Source organism: Cetorhinus maximus, chromosome 1, assembly GCF_964194155.1.
Source record: "Cetorhinus maximus chromosome 1, sCetMax3.hap1.1, whole genome shotgun sequence".
Taxonomy (NCBI): Eukaryota; Metazoa; Chordata; class Chondrichthyes; order Lamniformes; family Cetorhinidae; genus Cetorhinus; species Cetorhinus maximus.
The window spans coordinates 234,007,615-234,030,878 of record NC_135879.1 but is presented as its reverse complement, the minus strand read 5'-3'; the positions used below and the strand labels follow the sequence as shown (position 1 = coordinate 234,030,878).

General features: G+C 44.5%; 1 protein-coding gene across 3 annotated transcripts in view; it reads right to left on the bottom strand.

Moving 5' to 3' along the window:
- The window catches only part of dnaaf9 (dynein axonemal assembly factor 9), a 253,896-nt gene that overhangs the window by 165,544 nt on the left and 65,088 nt on the right, over positions 1 to 23,264 (bottom strand). For all 3 annotated transcript variants that reach the window (XM_078554544.1, XM_078554554.1, XM_078554564.1), the window contains 4 exons: positions 8,950 to 9,005; positions 6,141 to 6,276; positions 400 to 481; positions 278 to 314 (listed from right to left, as the gene is read on the bottom strand). In XM_078554544.1, the coding sequence (XP_078410670.1) occupies positions 278 to 314; positions 400 to 481; positions 6,141 to 6,276; positions 8,950 to 9,005 (311 nt within the window). The remainder of the gene's footprint in view (positions 1 to 277; positions 315 to 399; positions 482 to 6,140; positions 6,277 to 8,949; positions 9,006 to 23,264) is intronic.

Below are 23,264 nucleotides of genomic sequence, written 5' to 3'. Positions count from 1 at the left end.
TAATATCTCTATGGCAAAAAACTTGCATATTGGCACTGACCAAATGGACTCAGCTAAAGATACAAAAAGACTTGACAGGCACTGCAATCCTGGTTTCCAACTTAAAACCAAACATTTTTAAACCCTGTTCCTGTCTATTGATTATTTTACAGTAATCCTGGGATTTACATCTTTATTAAAAAAAAGGGTTGACAGCCATTACAAGTGATGTTGGTCCAAGTTCATTATTTATGTTTTATTTCAAAAGTTGGCATAGAAAGTCAAGAGTAAAACTTACAACAGTTCATTCTTTTTCTGCTGATTGTTGTCTTTGCCTGCAAGAATTAAAATAGGCATTCATTTCACTTCTGAATATCTTTAGAAATAGGAAATGAACTGGTTATTCAAGTATCAACTTACCCATGTAAGGTACGTGAGAATTTCCAAAAAAATATGTCCGTGAGCATGCCAAAGGTCCTCTGGGGGATGTACACTGCACAACCTGGAGGGTATTATATTATGTTATTCCATGTAACCTTTGCAATTTTGGAATGAAACACGCAACAAGCAATTCTGCATATTTTCAGACAAAAGTAAAATGTAATTTAAGATTCAGAATTAACAATGTACAGAGCAGCATATTAAAGAAGCAATAAGCTAGGCCACAGAACAGTAGGGTGCAAGCTTGTGTTCAGTATTTCCCACATAATGGCCAGAATTTTTACCTTGATGGGCAGGCGGGCCGGCCCCAACGGCTCGGCGGCGGGCAGGCAACCAAATTCCGCCGGCGAAACGGAGCCCGCCGCCATTTTGAGTGGGTGGGCCAATTGAGGCTCGCCCAGCAGCCTGCCCGACAGGAAGCGCTATGCACTTCCTGTGCGGGGGGTGGAGGGATTCCCCATCTGTCAAAGTGCACTCTTTCGCGCATGAGACTAAGTGCTGTCTCAGGGAGATTACTGACAGTGTCAAAAACATTAAAAATAGAAAAATATAAAAATTAACATGTCCCCCTCATGTGGCAATGTCACACGAGATGGGAAGTGTTAATAAAAAGGGCATAAACTTTATTAAAGTTTTTAAAAACAGACATGAAACCTCATTCCGCCAGTGGATGAGGTTTCATATATTATAAGAAGCCCGCTGGGGTTCCTGGCCTGGCCGCCAGCCTTGAGGTTGGACGGGCAGAGTCTTTAATTATCTTAATGATCCTGTCAATGGCAATTGACAGGTCGGTGGGCAGACAGCTGATTTCGCTGTCCGCCCACCTTCCTCAATATTTAAATGGTTCCTCCCGACGGCATCCCGCATCATTTTCTTGTCAGCGAGCAGGCCCTGCCCCCAAATCACCGACGGGAAAATTCTGCCCAATGTGTTTTGACACAATTCCCAGAATGTCATGATTGGACAATCAAATTAAGTCACCAAATCAGTGTGACAAAATAAAACTTGCTGTTATTATACTCAAACTCTTTGAAGAATTACTGATAATGTTCTCAGCATTGAAACTGAAACACCAACACCAGCATGTCGCTCAAGTCTGTTGACAGCGATACAGCTATTATTTAATCTTAGTGCAAGACTTTACGTTCCTTGGGCGGGTGTAAAATAGCGCGCGATCTTTCAGTCGGCGGGCGCGCACGAAAGTTGGCAGTGCGCCCGCCGACAATTCAGAGCCCTACTCAGAGAATCACAATGCAGAAGAGGCCCTTCAGCCCATCGAGTCTGCACCAACACGTGAGAAACACCTGGCCTACCTACCTAATCCCATTTACCAGCACTTGGCCCATAACCTTGAATGTTATGACGTGCCAAGGTACTTTTTAAAGGAAGTGAGGCAACCCACCTCCACCACCCTCCCAGGCAGCGCATTCCAGACCGTCACCATCCTCTGGGTAAAAAAGCTTTTCCTCACATTCCCCCTAAACCTCCTGCCTCTCACCATGAACTTATGCCCCCTTGTGACTGACCCTTCAACTAAGGGGAACAGCTGCTCCCTATCCACCCTGTCCATGCCCCTCATAATCTTGTACACCTCAATCAGGTCGCCCTTCAGTCTTTTCTGCTCTAATGAAAACAATCAAAGTCTATCCAACCTCTCTTCATAACGTAAAAGTTTCATCCCAGGCAACATCCTGGTGAAACTCCTCTACACCCCCTCCAGTGCAATCACATCCTTCCTATAATGTGGCGACCAGAACTGCACACAGTACTCCAGCTGTGGCCTCACCAAGGTTCTATACAACTCCAACATGGCCTCCCTACTTTTGTAATCTATGCCTCGATTGATAAAGGCAAGTGTCCCATATGCCTTTTTCACCAACCCACTGACATGCCCCTCCGCCTTCAGAGATCTATGGACACACACGCCAAGGTCTCTTTGTTCCTCAGAACTTCCTAGTGTCATGTCGTTCATTGAATACTTCCTTGTCAAATTCCTTCCAAAGTGCAGCACCTCACATTTCCAGGGTTAAATTCCATCTGCCACTTATCTCCCCATTTGACTATCCCGTCTATACCTTCCTGTAGCCCAAGACACTCAACCTCACTCAACGTGGCCAATCTTTGTGTCATCCGCAAACTTATTAATCCTACCCCCAACATAGTCATCTATGTCGTTTATATAAATGACAAATATTAGGGGACCCAGCACAGATCCCTGTGGTATGCCACTGGACACTGGCTTCCAGTCACTAAAGCATCCTTCTGTCAGCACCCTCTGTCTCCTACAACTAAGCCATTTTTGAATCCACCTTATCAAATTACCCTGTACCCCATGTGCATTTGCCTTCTTTATAAGTCTCCCATGTGGGACCTTGTCAAAGGCTTTGCTGAAATCCATATAAACTACATCAACTGCGCTACCCTCATCTACACATGTGGTCACCTCCTCAAATAATTCAATCAATTAGGCATGACCTCCCTCTGACAAAGCCATGCTGACTATCCCTGATCAAACCTTGCCTCTCCAAGTGGAGATAGATTCTCTCCTTCAGAATTTTCTCCAATAGTTTCCCTACCACTGACGAGAGACTCACTGGCCTGTAGTTCCCTGGCTTATCTCTACAACTCTTAAATAGCGGAACCACATTAGCTGTTCTCCAGTCCTCTGGCACCTCCCCCGTGGCCAGAGAGGAATTAAAACTTTGGGTCAGAGCCCCTGCGATCTCCTCCCTTAGCAGTCTGGGACACAAATCATCTGGACCTGGAGATTTGTCCACTTTTAAGCCTGCCATCACCTCCAATACCTTGTCATTCCCTATATCAATTTGCTTAAGAACCTCGCAGTCTCTCTTCCCAAATTCGATACCTTCATCCTCATTCTCTTGGGTGAAGACGGATGTAAAATATTCATTCAACACTCTAGCAATGTCCTCTGGCTCCACCCATAGGTTGCCCCCTTGGTCCCTAATGGGCCCTACTCTTTCCCTGGTTATCCTCTTCCCATTGATATACTTATAGAATATCTTGGGATTTTCCCTACTTTTACCAACCAGAGCTTTCTCATATCCTCTCTTTGCTCTCCTAATTGCTTTCTTAAGCTCCACCCTGCACTTTCTGTACTCCACTAATGCCGCCGCTGATTTGCTTCCCTTGTACCTACTAAATCCTCTGTTTTCCTTCTCATCGTAACCTGAATATCTCTGGTCATCCATGGTTCTCTGGGCTTGTTACTCTTTCCTATCACCCTAAGAGGGAACATGTTGAGCCTGTACCCTCCCCATTTCCTTTTTGAACGTCCCCCACTGCTCCTCTGTAGATTTCCCCACAAATAGCTGTTCCCAGTCCACCTTGGCCAGATCGTGCCTTATTTGACTAAAATCCACTCTCCCCCAATCAAAAACATTTTTTTGCAACTTGTCTATTTCTTTGTCCACAGCAAACTTAAAGCGTACCATGCTGTGGTCGCTATCACTAAAATGCTCCCCCACCACAACCTCGGCTACCTGTCCAGCTATTGATGCCTTTAATCAATTAAAAGCAATTTTCCACTGCCCGGCGGCCTTTGGATTTTTTATGAAACATCAACCACGGGCGGGATGAGGTTTCCAGCAGTAATTTTTAAAAAAGCAAAAATTTTTTAGACATAATTTTTAATATGTCCCTGTTCATGTGACTGAGTCATAAGTGGGTACATGTTTCTCTCATTTTTAAAATCTTTATTTCTGTTTCCAAAACTCTTCAGTTCCCTGAGGGAGCTCCCTGCCTTCAGGGAGCTTTCAGTGCGCGCACCCCCGCACATGTGCTGACTTCTGCGCTACCACTTCTCCCACGCTCACCCCGGCAGTATTGAGGTTCTCAGTGCGCGTTTCACACTGGCTGGCCACTAATTGGCCAGCCAGCATGAAATCGCGTTCAGGGGCCAATCACAGGCAGTGGACTGTCTCCCCGCTGCACCCGGGCCCGCCCAACGGCCAGAAAATCTTGCCCTTAAGAGATGGGGGTACAGATAACTACTTTGTACAAGGTAACATTTATTAGTAAATCAAGCAACAATATTGGGCAACCTGTACACCGTGGGTAAAAACAAATTTCCTCAGTACACAAAAATACAACAACTACCATTCATTATGCTTTAATGCTTAAATTCAAATTATCGTATTTCAACTCAGCAATTCAGGCATCCAACAAAAGTTTGGCTTCAAATTGTTCTGGAATGTAACTATTTATCAAATCAGTGGCTACTGTTCTAGCTATACAATGGGCAAGGACTAAAATACCTTATTTCTGGACTATGAGTTTGAAAGTGTCCATTTGTTGGTAAGTCAAAACATCAGTCAGATCCAAGGTCATTATAACTGACAAAACGTACAGCTTTTCGCACCATATTACTGTGGCCAGAATCTTCGGCTCTGCGAGCAGGGGCGGGGTGCGGCACGTCATTCCGATTTTCAGTTCGGTAGGCGCACACCGGAGTCGGCTGCGCACTTGCCGAACTGTCAAAGGCCTATTAAGGCCATTTAAAAACTAATTAAACCACTTAACGTAGCTGCCCATCCAACCTTAAGGTTGGCGGGCAGGCGAAGAGCCTAGGCAGTCTTCACCTTTTTCATGAAACTTCATCCACAGGCGGGATGAGGTTTCATGAATGATTTATAAGTGAAATAAAGATTTTCATTAAAATTCGTAGACAGGTCCCAGCTCATGTGACACTTTCACATGAGGGGGCATGTCCTAAATTATTTTCTTTTTTTTTTGAATAATTAAAAATTTTTGAAACTCAAAGTGATCTCCCTGAGGCAACTCTGCGCCTCAAGGAGATTTCTGCACTCTTTCGCACCCCGACTCAGCCTACTCCCCCCCACCCGCACAGGGAGTGTGCCCGCCCACATAAAATGGCAGCGCGCCCGCTCCACTCCCCCAATGGGGAGAGAATTCTCCCCTATGAGTATTGACATAATCTTAAGATTATTTGCATGCAGTTATTATGGCTGCTCCTTCATCCTTTCTGTTGGATGGTTAAAATGTTTGCTGCTTTCCAATCCTCTTAGAAATGAATGTGACATTGTCCCTATCCTCAACAGTCCAATATTGAAGACTTGAACATCTTCCACATCATGAAGTTATGCAGTTTAAAACTAACTACACAATTTTTCCATAGTCATATTGCAAAATTTTATTACTTTATCTCCTGTATCTACTCCACCAAAAACGTTTTGATGTAAGCTACAGCATATCCTGTTTAACCGAGCTGATCAATACTAAGACATGGATGTAATGTGGCATCCCACAGAACCAAAAGCAAACCATTTGGTCAAAGTTAAGTTTTAGGCTTGACTCATGCATGAGATCACCCTCATTTAGCCTGTCAGAATAAAAAAACAACCTGGCCCCTTTTGTCTTCATAATTCAAACAGAGTCCTAGGTGCAAACATGCATCTTACTCAAGGTATTGCGTAAAGTTACTTGAATGAAGACCAATTAACAATTGTACCAATCAGGAATAGTTTTATTACATTCTAGATAGCATTAAAAAATAAACATATTTTGCAATCTTAAACTTAACCTTTCTGTGGGATGAGAAGTCCAAATCAGCACATTTGTGGAATAAATTTTGTATTGCATCCTATTTATATTCTACCAGAAAATTAGCCACAGCTACAGTAAAAACCAGCAAGCATACCTGACTGTGAACATTAAATGGGAAAAATGAGTTACAATACCATATGCCTAGCTGTGCCTCCTCTGTTGTTTGTGTTTTTAACAAGGTGACCCTCAGATGGAAAAGTAAAGCTGTACGAGTTTAAGTTTTCTTTTGTCGAGTGGCAACCGAAAAGAACAAAAGGCTGCCGATCAGTGCTGAATAAGGGTAGAAAAAACAAAAGTAAAACCATCTTGAACATTTGCAGCCTCCTTTCATTGAAGAAAAACTTAAATATATATAGTATTTTTGTGACCACCGGACATCCCAAAACACTTAAGCATTTTTCAGCCAATGAAGGACTTTTTTTGAAGTGTACTCACTTTTGTAATGTGGGCAGCTAGTATGCACACAGCAAATTCCCACAAAGAATAGTGTGATAATGACCAGATAATTTCTATTTTTTGTGATGTTGATTAAAGGATAAATATTGGCCAGGACACCAGGGATAACTCCCCTGCTTTTCTTGGATGTTTTACATTCATCCAACCAGGCAGATGGGGCCTCAGTTTAACGTCTCTTCCGAAAGATAGCACCTCTGACAGTGCAGTGCTTCTTCAGTATGGCATTGGAGTGTAAGCTTCGATTTTTGGACAAAAGCCTTGAACCCAAAACCTTCTGGGCAAAATTTAATGGAGCGTGCTGGAAAGGACGTGATTACCGGGGTGCTGGGAAAATCGAATGGGAGGCTACGTGTCCAATTCCTGGTGGGAGGAAAATTGTCCTGCATTTAGTGGGGAGGCGAGAAGGGCCCAAGGCAAGAATCCCACCTGCTGTCAGCAGGAAAACAATTAGATTTGTTAACAAGCTACTTAAACCAAATTGCCCCTGAGCCCACCAGGGGTTTATGAGGAATCAGGAATTTCACTGAACTTGCAAAGGTCTCCCATGCCTTCTAAGGCTGCCCAGGTTTGCCTGTAGCGCCATTGGGAGGGAGTTTGAGTCTCTCATTCATAAGCACCCAGTGAAGGACCAGGCATTGGTCACTGGGGAGAAGAGGCGCTGGAAGCCGCCCCATCCTTGTATCCAACCCCCCTCACCCCATATTTCTGATGACCCCCCCACCTTCCCGTGAACCTTCATCTCTCCCCACTAACCTCTCCAAGGATCTAGTGATGATCCCGGTTAAAGGTCACTGCGCATTACCAGCAGCAGCAACCGCTTCTGGTAGCACTGCTGATGATGGACAAATGACAGCCTCTGACTGGAAAATTTCCATCCCACTGGGGACTTGATCAAGTGCGAAGCCTGGTGTTGTCCAGACAAGTGTCTGAATGCATTTGAAATTGCATTGGGCCTCCCAGAGAGAAGAGACGTGGGGTCCCCTGCAATTCTCCAACCAGTGGGCAGGACACCCATAGCACAAATTAAATTCTGCCCCGTGACTCAGAAGCGAGAAACATTCTTGTTTCAATAAATAATAACAGATATTGTAGGTCTAAAAATTGGGACAACATTTGGTTGAAGTGTTTGAACTGAGTGATATATTGTGCTTGTGAGATGGGGTGGGCAAGGGCAAAAAATATTTCTAATCCTCCTTAAAATAAATCTATTTCCTGATTTCATTCAAGTGCAAACATAATTTTGCCTCTAAATTCCTATATTCAGAAATAGGTTTAAATGCTCATATAATTGAATTAATTTCTGTACATGGATACATGAGCAGTGGAAAATACTTAGGGGAAATGCTTGAATGTTGTCTAAATTTTCAGTCTTACAGGAATCACTTGAGTATCTGTTATCATTTATTTACAGGAGTGACTTTTGTACTTTTACTAAATGGCTACATCAAACACCACAAGCTAAAATTGCATACATTTTAGAATTCAGTCTACAACAACAAAAATAACCCCTTGACTGCTTCTGTATGAAGTATACATTCTTCATGTTCCAAACCTTTCGTCCTTAGAGAGTTTTTACTTAACTCTAAATTTAGAGAATTATACCAGCTTTGTCTATTCAGAACTGAAGCAAATTGGGCAAAAAGCCCTCATGGTGATTTTCATACTTTGTTAGACTTTGAACCAATTCCATGTCCTACTTTATCACAAATGTTATTCCTATCCTTCCAAAGTGCATTCTCCCTTTTACTGCCCAATGGATGTCCAGCAAAGCACAAACTGATTACTTAACAGGAATCAATAGTTAGACAACTGCCCTCATGAAAGCTAAATTACCCATTCATTTAAAAACTACAAAAGCACTCAGTTTATCAAATACTGACAGAGAAATTTGTGACGAAAACCTATTTCAAAATTTTGAGACAAGAGCCAATCTAGGTACAACATAGAATCAGTGAAATAGATAGCACCAGCTCCCCCACAACCAGAGATTTTTTAATCTGTGGCAGAGTTTGACAAATTGATTTATTTAACCGCTTGTCACAATTTTGTTCCTGAACCAAATTCTATTGAGAAAGTTTATAATCTTTACCCTTATTCAAGCAGAATAGCACCAGCAGCAGGTGCACTTGCCACACTCTTCAATTAAACAGTAAAGGAATTATACAATCAACAATGGAAATAAATCAGTACTCCCATTCCTGTAGCTACACAAGCAAATTTCACTGTCATAACCTGTTAACTGAGGGCTTTTATTGAGGTTATAAAATATTCAATCAAAATGGTCTTAAAAACAATTTGACCAGCTTACTTTTGCTTTAAAAATAGTTTTCTTTCATGCAGTGGCACCATCAATTAAAAATGAGCTGATCTAATAAAGTAAAAGGGTACCTATACATAGAGCCCAAAATCAAAAAAAACTAACAAGTTAAAGTCATCAGATACTGCGTGAAATACTAAAATAAGAAATTGTTTTGCATACGCATGTACCTTTTCTCTGTAATTTGACTGGTTATCAACCCATGGCTGAAGTAAGTTCGAAAAGGCTGAAAAAGAAAATAAAATGTCATTTTTGGAAGGGGAACCAAACTGTCTTAAAATGCTCAATACGTTTAACAGATTTTGTTGCGTTAAGTCTAAGGCCTGAATTTTCAGCCTGGCCTGCGATTGCGATCGGCGGGACCGGAAGCGGATGTGAAATCAGTTGCCGCCCGCGATCGTCTCCCGAAGTCAATTTCACACTGGCTGGCCAATTAACTGCCAGCAAAGTGCAACGCGTAATGAGAGAAGCTCAACGCTGCCAGTGAGGGCAGGAAGGCGGTGGGTACCAGGAACAGGAAAGGTGCAGACGGGGGATTTAAATGCAGCTCCCTGAAAGCTGGAAGTCTGCACTCAGAGCCTCAGGGAGCTGGTATTGAATTCGAAATTTTTTGGTGACCATTCCTGATTTAGAGTGCTGCTCCTGTGTCCAGGGTGGCATCTTTGCCAGCAGCCCTTCCCAAGTGTGACAGGAATGCCTGGATACAGTCTGCCCCCTGTTTTTTGAATGAGTGCCTCAGGGTCTTGCTGGAGGCAGTAACTGACTGTCGTGACATCCTGCTGCCAAGGGACGCCATCTCACATGAGCAAGAAGGCCTGGATGGAGGTGGCAGGCCTGGTCAGCAGCCATGATGTAGTTTGCAGAGTCTGGATCTAATGTCAGAAAAGGATCACCTTCTGCACTCTGCCAGGGTGAGGGCTAATTCCAGTTGGACAGTTGGAACCTACGGTAGGTGTCTTTGTGAGTGGAAACACATGTTGGTACTCAGGGGTGTGAAATACAGAGCGCAATGTAGCACATAATCATGTGCTTTGATCTACAAGTTGCGCTGCAGGAATTCACCAAGGGTCCTTCAACAGCTCCTTCCAAACCCATGACCATTACCTTCTAGAAGGATAAGGGCAGCAGATAGGCGGGAACACCATCATCTGGATGTTCCCCCTCCAAGTTACTCACCATCCTGACTTGGAAATATATCCCCTTTCCTTGACTGTCACTTAGTCAAAATCCTGGAACTCGCTTCCTAACAGCACTGTGGGTATACCTACGCCATGTGGATTACAGTGGTTCAAGGTAGCAGCTCACCACCACCTTCTCAAGGGCAACCAGGGATGGGCAATAAATGCTGGCCCAGCCAGCGAAGCCCACATCCTATGAATGAATTTTTTAAAAAGACAGACCATGGTTGGCATGTATGTCAGTGTGATGTGCAATGATGTGATGGTCAACTGTACTTTGGGAGGGTGGAGGAGGCTTGTTGAGGGGGACAAATTATGCACTTTTTCCTTTACCAGAGAAAAGGAATCACAATGTGGTGGAGCGAAGACGAGCAGGTGGGGAGTATCCCTAACCCTCTTATCCTCAGTCAGACAGAGGAGCAGAGATTGGAAATGGCCTGTGAACATGAAACCAGATCCACAGGTCATGGAGAGGCAGGGATGTTGGATGAGGGCAAGAGTCCAATGTCCAATGGAAAGAGAAGAGATTGGCTTAGGGTATGAAATCTAAGTAAGGGGCGTACAAGGAGACAGGCGACTATGCCGGAGTGAGACAGAGACTGAGTGAGTGGTAAATTAGGTTCACATGGGAATTCGGTGCACAGGGGAATGAGGTGGGGTATACATAGGAATTATTCTAATTTAATTACTCCCTTAATTAATTTAACTTAATAACTTAAGTAACAATGTCAGGACAGGTGGTATGTTGCAGCTGTGCAATGTGGATTATTTGAACGCCAAGGCGATCCAGGACAAACACAGCTGCAGCAAGCGTAAACAGCTAGAGGAATTCCGGATTGGGATTAATGATCTAGAAGGCAAACTGCAGACACTGCACAACATAAGTGAGGAGGAGAAATGCCTGGACACTTTGTTCCAGAAGACGATCAGGCCTCTTAGAATAGGGTTGTCTGTTTTGGGGAGGAGAGAGAGTCAGGGCAATGTGACCGTCAGTGAGGCAGGTAAAGGGACCGAACAGACAGTAGTGGAGGAGCCTCAGACTTTGCAATTGTCAAACAGGTCTGAAGTGCTCACAACCTGTGTGGACAAAAGCAAGGTCTGCAAGGTGGATGAGCAGGCTGGCCATGGTACCATGGTACAGGAGGCCATTCAAGCAGGGGAAAACAAACAGGAATGTAGGAGGAGACAGTATAATGAGGGGATTAACACTGTTCTCTGCAGCAAAGAGCAGAAGTCCAGAAATCTGTGTCACCTGCCCAGTGCCAGGTTTCGGGACATCTGCTGAACCATCAGAGAGTTCTCAAGAACACCAAAAAAATGCCAGAAACTCTCTCTAAACTAACAACAAGCAATTCACAGCCAACTCCTAACTACTCACCTTACCATTAGCCTGTGGGCCTTTTATCCCGCCCTGGATATAGAATGCATGAAAAACGTGAAGACTGTCTTTGCCAAGCGTAAAAGCACACGGGCCACTCAAAATGGCAGTCAGTTGCCCTTTAAATGGCCTTAATTGGCCCTTTAACTGTCAGTGGGCGTGGTTCAAACTTCCACATGCACCCGCTGACCCAAATATCGCAATACAGCATGATGATGTCGGGATGCCCTCCCGACATTGTCGCACCCTATTTCGCGATCGAACGTGTCCACTGTGTGCCTGCTCAGCAAGCGCAAAATTCTGGCTTAAGTCTTCCTGAGGTGTATGATTTTCACCATCAGATCAACGGATAGGCCATGAATTTATGAAGTACATCACTTCTATCAAATGTAAGCCATACTACTTGCATAAAACTGTCGGCCCTCTCCTGATATTCTTGAACTTGCAAGTACACAAAGAATAGCTTTGGTCAAATGCCATCATATCTTTATATGAGTCCATGCCATCACTAATCCTGTCTGACCAAAATTCAGTTCCTATGCACTTTTTCCATATTACCCAGCTTCAACTTACTAGTCCTAAGAGAGCATCATAAGTCAAGCTTTCATTGTGTTTCAGATGCTGATCAATCACCTGGGTATTTCCAGTATCCCTGCTTTTTTTTTAGGTATTCAGCGAATAGCTCCTGTGTGCTATTTGCATAGCAACTAGAAACGTTCTTGATGAATCTGTTTCAATATCGCATATCCTCCCCATTAGCTCATTCATTTAAACAGCACAGATAAAACGACTAAACATGTAAATGAGTGCAGTTATAGATAACTTACTCATATAAAGGGCAATATACAAACTAGGTCGGCTGAGATGACAGGAGGATATAGGCGGGCTGGTCAGATGGGCTGATCAGTGGTAACTGAAACTTAACCCAGATAAGTGTGAGGTGATGCACTTGGGCAGGACAAACAAGGTATGGGAATGCACGATGAATGGTAGGGCCCTGGGAAGTACCGAGGATCAGAGGGACCTTGGTGTGCATGTCCACCGGTCCCTTAAGGTAGCGGATAAGGTGGTTAAGAAGGCATTTGGGATACTTGCCTTTATTAGCCGAGGCACAGAATATAAGAGCAAGGAGGTTATGCTGAACTGTATAAAATGCTGGTTAGGCCACAGCTAGAGTATTGCATGCAGTTCTGTAATCCGCATTATAGGGAGGATGTGATTGCACTAGAGAGAGTGCAGAGGAGATTTACCAGGATATTGCCTGGGCTGGAGAGTTTGAGTCATGAGGAAAGATTGGATAGGCTGGGGTTATTTTCCTTGGAGCAGGGGACATTGACGGGGACATGATTGGGGCGTATAAAATTATGAGGGGCATAGATAGGGTAGACAGGAAGGAACTTTTCCCCTTGGTGGAGGGTTCAATAACCAGTGGGCTTAGGTTTAAGGTAAGGGGCAGGAGGTTTAGAGGGGATGTGAGAAAGAATTTTTTCACCCAGAGGGTGGTGGGAATCTGGAACTCACTGCCTGAAAGGGTGGTAGGGGCAGAAACCCTCATAACATTTAAGAAGTATTTGGATGTGCACTTGTGATGCCATGGCATACAAGGCTATGGGCCTAGTGCTGGAAAATGGGATTAGAATAGTTATGTACTTGTTTGACCGGCGCAGAGTCGATGGGCTAAAGGGCCTTTTTCTGTGCTGTAGACCTCTATGACTCTATGAGACAGCAAGGCCAGATTTTCGCTGAGTAGTGATGACTCGGGAGCCCTTTAAAAATGACAGGTGGGACCAGATTCCGCCCCCATTACTGTTTCCAGCAATTTTCGCTGGCACAGGATAAGGGATTGGCCGCACACAGCATTCCCATCCTTGCCAGCTCCATTATGGGAGTGGGCAGTTCAAACCTCCCACAATATTAGTGGAGTCGGGCTCCTTCAGTAAGTAGGCATGATTCATGGCCCCTCAGAGCAGGCATGAAGCACAGGGAAACACCAGTCCCAAGTAGGGAACCAAAAAAAAACAATCACCTGCTTCTGGAATTCTTTCATTAACAGGCTTTGAAACACAAAATAAACATTTGTTCTTTCACTTTCATTAATTAGATACTGTATTGTAAGTTAGATGTGTTTTTACTGCAGTGGTTAGGATCTGTGATGTAATTATATAAGAACATACATACAAGCATATGAATTAGGAGGAGTAGGCCACTCGGCCCTTCAGGCCTGCTCCGCCATTCGAGAAGATTACGGTTGATCTGATTTTAACATCAACTTCACATTCCTGCCTATCCCTAATAACCTTCCACCTCCTTATCTATCGAGAATTTATCGAGAAGTCTCAACCCTGAGAGAAAAAGGTTTTCCTAAATGGGCGACCTCTTAGTTTTGAAACAGTGACACCGAGTTCCAGATTCTCCCACAAGAGGAAATATCCTTTCCACATCCACCCTGTAAAGTCCCCTCAGGATCTTACATAGATCAATCAAGTCGTCCCTTACTCTTTTAAATTCCAGTGGATACAAGCCTAGCCTGTCCAGTCCTTTTTCATAAGGCAACCCACCCATTCCAGGATATTAATCTAGGAAATCTTCTCTGAACTGCTTCTAATGCATTTACATCCTTCAATAAGGGGACCAATACTGTACACAGTGCTCCAGATGTCGTCTCACCAATGCCCTGTACAACTGAAGCATAACCTCACTACACTCGTATTCAATTCCACTTGCAATAAACGATAACATTCTATTCACTTTGCTAATTACTTGCTGCACCTGCATACTAGTCTTTTGTGATTCATGCACTCGGATACCCAGATCCCTTTGCAACTCAAGAGCTCTGCAATCTCTCACCATTTACATAATATGCTTCATTTTTTATTCATCCTGCCAAAATAGACAACCTCACATTTTCCCATATTAGACTCCATTTGCTAGATCTCACCGAACCTATCTTTATCCTTTTGTGGCCTCCTTATGTCCTATTCACAACTTATTATCCTACCTATTTTTGTGGCATCAGCAAAGTTAGCAACAATACCATCAGTTCCTTCATCCAAATCATTTATAAAAATTATAAAGAGTTGAGGTCCCAGCACAGATCCCTGTGGCACACCACTCATCACGTCCTACCAACCAGAAAATGAGCCATTTATGCCCACTGTTTCCTGTTAGTTAGCCAATCTTCTATCCATACCAATGTTACCCCACACACCATGAGCTTTAATTTTCTGCAATAAGCTTTCATGAGGGAGCTTATCAAATGCCTTATAGACTCAGAAGTTTATAGTACAGAAAAAGGCTATTCAGCCCATCGTGTCCATGCCGGTCAACAAAGATCTGACTTCACTAATCCCATTTTCCAGCGCTTGGTCCATAGCCCTAGAGGCTACGGCAATGCAAGTGAATAGCTAAATACTTAAATGTTACGAAGTTCCTGACTCAATCACCCTTTCAGACAGTGAGTTCCGGACTCCCACCACCCTCTGGGTGAAAAAATTTCTCCTCAACTCCCCTCTTAGCCTTTTACTTATTAGCTTAAGTCTATGCCTCCTGGTTATTAACCCCTCCACTAATGGAAAAAGTGCCTTCCCACATACCCTATCTATGCCCTCATAATCTTATACACACCTATCAGGTCCCCTCTCAACCTTGGCTGCTAAGGAAAACAACCCCAGCGTATCCAATCTTTCCTCATAGCTCAGATCCTCCAGCCCAGGCTGCATCCAGGTAAATCTCCTTTGCACCCTCTCCAGTGCAATCACATCTTTCCTATAATGTGGTGACTACAACTGCACGCAGTACTCCAGTTGTGGCCTAACCAGCATTTTATACAGTTCTAGCATAACCTCTCTGCTCTTGTATTCTATGCCTCAGCTAATAAAGGCAAGTATCCCATATGCCTTCTTAAACACCTTATCTACCTGCCCTGCTACCTTCAGGGATCTGTGGATAGGTCCCTCTGATCTGCAGTACTTTCCAGGTCCTACCATTCAGTGTGATCCCTTGCCTTGTTAGCCCTCCCCAAGTGCATGACCTCATATTTTCCGAGTTGAATTCCATTTGCCATTGCTCTGCCCACCTGACCAGTCCATTGATATCCTCGCAGTTTACGGCCATCCTCCTCATTATTTACCTCCCTACCAATTTTCATGTCATCCGGGGACTTCTTGATCATTCCCCCTACACTTAAGTCCAAATCATTTACGTATACCACAAACAGCAAGGGTCCCAGCACCGAGCCCTGCGGAACCCCACTGGAAACCGACTTCCAGTTACAGAAACATCCCTCTACCATCACCCTCTGCTTACTGCCTCTCAGCCAATTTTGGATCCAACGTGCCACTTTGCTTTGGATCCCATGGGCTCTTACTTTGTTGACCAGTCTTCAGCGAGGGACCTTATCAAAAGTATTGCTAAAGTCCATCTAGACCACATCAAATGCATTACCCTCATCAGGGCTTCTGATATCTCTTCCCTTGCCTCCCTCAGCAGCTTGGGATACATCTCAATTGGGCCTACGGATTTATCCACTTTTAAGGCCGCTAAACCCGCTAGTACCTCCTCTCTCTCTGTTAATTTCCTCTAATATTTCACAGTCCTCCACCCTGATGTCTATACCTGCGCCGTCCTTTTCCATTGTGAAGACGGACGCAAAGTATTCATTGAGGACTGTATCCACGTCTTCCGGGTCCACACACAGATTACCTCTATGGTCCCTAATTGGCCCTACTCTTTCCCTAGTTATTCTCTTGCTCTTTATATTATTAAAAAACCCCTTTGGGTTTTCCTCTATTCTACCTACCAATGCTTTCTCATGCACTCTCTAGCTTTCCTAATTTCCTTTTTAAGTTCCCCCTCTGCACTTTTTATACTCCTCTAGGGACTCTGCCATACTGAGCCCACGGTATCTGCCATAAGCCTCTCCGTTTTTTCTTAATCCTAACCTTTATGTCCCTTGATATCCAGGGTTCTCCAGACTTGGTCCCACCCTTTGTCTTTATGGGAACATATTTGCCCTGTACACTCGCTACTTCCTCTCTGAATGCCTTCCACTGCTCTGACAATTTTTTCTGTAAGTAGCTGCTCCCAATTTTTTTTTATTCATTCACGGGATATGGGCTTCACTGGCTGGCCCAGCATTTATTGCCCATCCCTAGTTGCCCTTCAGAAGGTGGTGGTGAGTTGCCTTCTTGAACTGCTGCAGTCCATGTGGTGCAGGTACACCCACAGTGCTGTTAGGATGGGGGTTCCAGGGTATTGACCCAATGACAGTGAAGGAATGGTGATATATTTCCAAGTCAGGATGGTGAGTGACTTGGAGGGGAATTTCCAGGTAGCGGTGTTTCCATTTCTCTGCTTGACTTTCTACATGGTAGTGCCCTTGGGTTTAGAAGGCGCTGTCGAAGGAGCCTTGGTGAATTCCTGCAGTGCATCTTGTAGATGGTACACACTGCTGTTACTGTGCGTCGGTGGTGGAGGGGTCGAATGTTTGTGGATGTGGTGCCAATCAAGGGGGCTGCTTTGTCCTGGACGGTGTCAAGCTTCTTCAGTTTTGTGGGACCTGCACTCATTCAGACAAGTGGGAATATTTCATCACGCTTCTGACTTGTGCCTTGTAGATAGTGGAAAGGCTTTGGGGAGTCAGGAGGTGAGTTCGTCATCGTAGGATTCCTAGCCTTTGATCTGCTCTTGTAACCAGAGTATTGTATGACGACTCCAGTTCAGTTTCTGGTCAATGGTAACCCCCAGGATGTTGATAGTGGGAGATTCAGTCATGGTAATTGAATGTAAAGGGGCGATGGTTAGATTCTCTATTGTTGGAGATGGTCACTGCCTGGCACTTGTGTGGCATGAATGTTACTTGCCACTTATCAGCCCAAGCCTGGATATTGTCCAGGTCTTGCTGCAGTTGGACATAGGCTGCTTCAGTATCTGAGTCGTTGCGAATGGTGCTGAACAGCATGTAATCATCAGCAAACATCCCCACTTCTGACCTTATGATTGAAGGAAGGTCATTGATGAAGCAGCTGAAGATGGATGGGCCGAGGACACTACCCTGGGGAACTCCTGCAGTGATGGCCTGGAATTGAGATGATTAACCTCCAATAACCACAACAACCTTCCTCTGTGCTCCAACCAGCGGAGAGTTTTCCCCGATTCCCACTGGCTCTTGTTCTGCTAGGGCTCTTTGATGCCACGCTCGGTCAAATGTGGCCTTAATGTCAAGGGCAGTCACTCTCACTTCATCTCGGGAGTTCAGCTCTTTTGCCCATGTTTGAACCAAGGCTGCAATGAGGACAGGAGCTGAGTGGCCCTAGCGGAACCCAACCTGGGCTTTAATAAGGTTATTGCTAAGCAAGTGTTACTTGATAGAACTGTGGATAAACCCCTTCCATTGCTTTACTGATTGATGGGATAGTAATAGGTGGGAACAAAAGCAGAAAATGCTGGAAAAACCCAGCAGGTCAAACAGCATCTGGGGAGCTCTGAAGAAGAGTCACATGGACTCGAAACATTAACTCTGATTTTTTTTTCTCTCCACAGATGCTGTTAGACCTGCTGAGTTTTTCCAGCATTTTCTGTTTTTGTTTCAGATTTCCAGCATCCGCAGTATTTTGCTTTTATCTTGGTAATAGGCCGGGTTAGATTTGTCCTGCTTTGTGTGTACAGGGAATACCTGGGCAATTTTCCACATAGCCAGGTAGATGCCAGTGTTGTAGCTATACTGGAACAGCTTGGCTAGGGCCGTGGCAAGTTCTGGAGCACAAGTCTTCAGTGCTATTGACGGAATATTGTCAGGACCCATAGCCTTTGCAGTATCCAGTGCCTTCAGCCGTTTCTTGATAGAGTGAATCAAATTGGCTGAAGACTGGCATCTGTGATGCTGGGGACCTCCAGAGGAAGACGAGCTGGATCATCCACTCGGCACTTCTGGCTGAAGATTGTAGCAAATGCTTCAGCCTCATCTTTTGCACTGCTGTGCTGGGCTACCCCATCATTCAGGATGGGGATATTTGTGGAGTCTCCTCCTCCAGTAAGTTGTTCAATTGTCCACCACTATTCGCGACTGGATGTGGCAGGACTGCAGAGCTTGGGTCTGCTCAGTTGGTTGTGGGATCGCTTAGCTCTTAGCTTAGACAAGTTGTCCTGTGTTATAGCTTCACCAAGTTGACACCTCATTTTTAGGTATGCTTGGTGCTGCTCCTGGCATGCCCTCCTGCACTCTTCATTGAACCAGGGTTGATCCCCTGGCTTGATGTTAATGGTAGAGTAGGGGATATGCCAGGCCATGAGATTACAGATTGTGTTCGAGTACAATTCTTCTGCTGCTGCTGATTGCCCACAGCACCTCATGGATGCCCAGTCTCGAGTTGCTAGACCTGTTCGAAAACCATCTCATTTAGCACAGTGGTAGTGCCATACAACACGACGGAGGGTTTCCTCATTGTGAAGGCAGGACTTTGTCAACTGTGCAGTATCCTACCGATACTGTCATGGACAGATGCATTTGCGGCAGGCAGGTTGGTGAGGAGATGGTCAAGTATATTTTTCCCTCTTGTTGGTTCCCTCACCATCTGCCTCAGATCCAGTCCAGCAACTATGTAATTTAGAACTCAGGCAGCTCGGTCTGTAGTGGTGCTACCGAGCCACTCTTGATGATGGACTTTGAAGTCTCCCACCCAGAGTACATTCTGCGCCCTTGCCACCCTCAGTGCCTCCTCCAAGCGATGTTCAACATGGAGGAGCACTAATTCATCAGCTGAGGGAGGACGGTAGGTGGTAATCAGCAGGAGGTTTCCTTGCCCATGTTTGACCTGATGCCATGAGACTTCATGGGGTCTGGAGTCGATGTTGGGGAATTCCAGGGCAACTCCCACCCGACCGTTACGGGGAGAAGGCGGGAGAATGGGGTTGAGAAACTTATCAGCCATGATTGAATGGCGGAGCAGACTCGATGGGCCGAATGGCCTAATTTCTGCTCCTATGTCTTATGGACTGTATACCACTGTGCCGCCACTTCTACTAGGTCTGTCCTGCCGGTGGGACAGGACACACCCAGGGATGGCGATGGTGGTGTCTGGGACATTATCTGTAAGATATAATTCTGTTAGGATGACTATGTCAGACTGTTGTTTGACTAGTCTGTGAGACAGCTCTCCCAATTTTGGCACTAGCCCCCACTTGTTAGTAAGGAGGACTTTGCAGGGTCAACAGGGCTGAATTTGCCGTTGTCACTTCTGGTGCCTAGGTCGATGCTGGGTGATCCAACCAGTTACATTACTTTTTTTTGTGGCTTTATAGTGGTTTTGATACAACTGAGTGGCTTGTTAGGCCATTTTAGAGGGCATTTAAGAGTCAATCAGATTGCTGTGGATCTGGAGTCACATGTAGGCCAGGCTAGGTAAGGGCAACAGATTTCCTTCCCTAAAGGACATTAGTGAACCAGATGGGTTTTTCCAACAATCGACAATGGTTTCATGGTCATCATTTATTCCAGATTTTTATTGAATTCAAATTCTACCATCTGCCGTGTTGGGATTCGAACCCGGGTCCCCAGAGCATTTACCCTGGGTCTCTGGATTTCTAGTCCAACGACACTTGGGCCAAATCATATCTCATCTTAGTAAAATTAGCCTTTCCCCAGTTTAGAACTTTTATTCCCGGCCCAAACTTATCCTTTTCCATAAACCTCCTAAATCTAACTGAGTTATGGTCACTATCTCCAAAATGCTCCCCTACTGATACGTCTTCCACGTGCCTGGGCTCATTTCACAGTATCTCACAGTGCAGAAGAGGCCCTTCGGCTCATCAAGTCTGCACCGACACATGAGAAACACCTGACCTACCTACTTAATCCCATTTACCAGTACTTGGCCCATAGCCTTGAATGTTTTGACGTGCCAAGTGCACATCCAGGTACTTTTTAAAGGATGAAAGGCAACATGCCTCCACCACCCTCCCAGGCAGTGCACTCCTGACCATCACCACCCTCTGGGTAAAAAAAGTTTTTCCTCACATTCCCCCTAAACCTCCTGCCCCTCACCTTGAACTTATGCCCCCTCGTGACTGACTCTTCAACTAAGGGGAACAGCTGCTCCCTATCCACCCTGTCCATGCCCCTCATTTCCGAATATTATGTCCAGAACTGCCTTGTTGGGCTTTCTATTTACTAGCTAAAAAAGTTCTCCTGGGTGCAACTGAAGACTTTTGCTCCCTCCCTACCTTGCACGACAAAACAAACTATTCCAGTTAATATTTGGGGAGTTAAAATCATCTGCTATTACTGCCTTATTATTCTTATACTTCTCTGAAATTTGATTACATATTTGATCCTCTATCTCTCCCTGACCGTTTAGCGGCCTACAGAACACACCCAATAGCGTGTCTGCCCCTTTCATGTTTTTTACTTCTACACATATAGCCTCATTTGATGATCCTTCCAAGATATCATTCCTCCTCACTGCTATAATTTATAGGGGAGGCGGTGGCATAGTGGTATTGTCAGTGGACTAGTATTCCAGAGACCCAGGGTAATGCTCTGGGGACCTGGGTTTGAATCCCAACACGGATGGTGAAATTTGAATTCAGTAAAAATCTGATAATGACCATGAAACCATTGCCGTATGTTGTAAAAAGCCATCTGGTTCACTAATGTCCTTTAGGGAAGGAAATCCATCGCCCTTACCTGGTCTGGCCTACATGTGACTCCAGACACACAGCAATGTGGTTGACTCCAAAGCCCGGAGCTCGAGTTGCTCCAGGTGTCCAGGCACCTCCTGCACGCATGGTCATCCAGACCGCCAGGAGCGTCTACACATAGTGTAGGATGTGCAAATCACGGGACTGAGCTCCCTAGACACACTTTAACTAAATAGAATATGGACCTTGCTTTTATTTTACCCATACTCCTACTCAAGTATCGACTAGATGTTGCTGCTGACTGCCTGTCCCAGCGTCTTCCTCTCGCACTCTCCTCCACGTGCTGCTGACTGCCTTCTGGAAACCTAAGTATAACGTCTTTAATAATATCTTCTAAAATTTTCCCTATGACAGATGTTAAGATAACTGGCCTATAGTTTCCTGCTTTCTGCCTTCTTCCCTTTTTGAATAAAGGAGTTACATTAGCTATTTTCCAATCTAATGGAACTTTCCCCAAATCTAGTGAATTTTGGAAAATTAAAACCAATGTATCAACTACTCACTAGCCGCTTCTTTCAAGACCCTAGGGACGAACTCCATCAGGGCCCGGAAACTTATCAACCCTCAGTTCCAACAATTTGCTAAGTACCACTTGTCTGGTGATTGTATTTTCTTGAGATCCTCCCTCCCTTCCAATTCCTGTTTTACAGCTGTTTCTGGGATATTACTTGTATCCTCTATAGTGAAAACTGTGCAAAATACCAGTTCAATTCATCTGCCATCTGCTTATTTTCCAATATCAATTCCGCAGATGCACTTTCAATAGGACCAACGCTCACCTTTGTTACCTTTCTTTTTTTAAATATCTAGAGAAACTCTAACTATCTGTCTTCATATTTCTAGCTATCTTTCTCTCCTACTCTAATTCCCCCCCCCCTTATTCATCTTCTCATCATTCTTTGCTGTTCTTTAATCGTCTGTCCAATCTTCTGACCTGCCACCCATCTTTGCACAATTATATCCTTTTTTTCAAGTTTGATACTAGCTTTAACTTTTTTAGTTAACCGCAGATGGTGCTCCTCCCCTTGGAATTTTTCTTTCTCATTGGAATGCCTTAAATGTTTGGCACTGCCTCTCTACTAACCCTAAACCCTAACCTAAATTGCCAGTTCATTTCTGCTAGCTCTGCTTTCATGCCCTCACAATTGCCCTTATTTAAGTTTAAATTACTCATCTTTTCTCTCCCTCACACTAAATGCAAAATTCAATCATACTATAATCACTGCTCCCAAGAGCACCTTCACTTTGAGGTCATTGTTTAATCGTATCTCGTTGCACAATACCAAGTCTGAGTAGCCTGCTCCCTGGTTGGTTCCAGAACATGCTAATCTAAGAAATTATCCCGAAAACATTCTATGATTTTGTCATCTACACTATCCTTGCCCATGTGATTTTTTTCAGTCTATATGCAGATTAAAATCCCCCGTGATGATCGTCATACCTTTCTGACAAGTTCCCACTACTTTTTCTTTGATACCCCATCCTATTGTGAGATTACTGTTAGGGGGCCTGTACACCACTCCCACAAGTGACTTCTTGCCTTTATTATTCTTCATCTCTACCCAAACCACTTCAATATACTGGTTTCCTGAATTTAGGCAATCCCTCCCTATTGTGCTGATGTTGTCTTTAGGTAACACAGCCACCCCTCCACATTTTCCTAACTTCCTATTGTTCCTAAAAGTCACATACTGTTCAACATTCAGGTCCCAATCTAAAGTGATCGAAAGTAATTTAAATATCCAGAATGTTTTTAAAATGAAAAAGCCTTCAGCAGCTGTCAGAGAAAAAATCCTCAGCCTGCTCCTGGACTGCTTTGATTGACAGGCCATCTTAAATTAAGAAAAAAAATTAGCCATCTGCTTTTCAATGTTAATATGTTCCATTCGCTGTGAGCTAGAATGGTTTCTTTAATCTAATGAGGTTAAAGTTAATTGTCAGCGGGCGCGCTGCCGACTCCTGCGCATGCCCGGCAACCAAAATATCACGTGAGTGTGCAATGATGTCGGGACGCTCGCCTGACATCATGACACGTCATTTTACGCTTGAGCGGGTTGGATGCACGCCCGTCCGCTAAGTGAAAAATCCTGCCCAATGTCTATTTCAAAGACATAGTGGATACTGGGCGAGTGGCCATTAAGGGGGCACGAGAGCGTATAGAGGCAGCATGGGTTATATGAGGGGGCATGGAATGGACATTAATGAGCGTTATATTTTGAACATAACCAAAGTG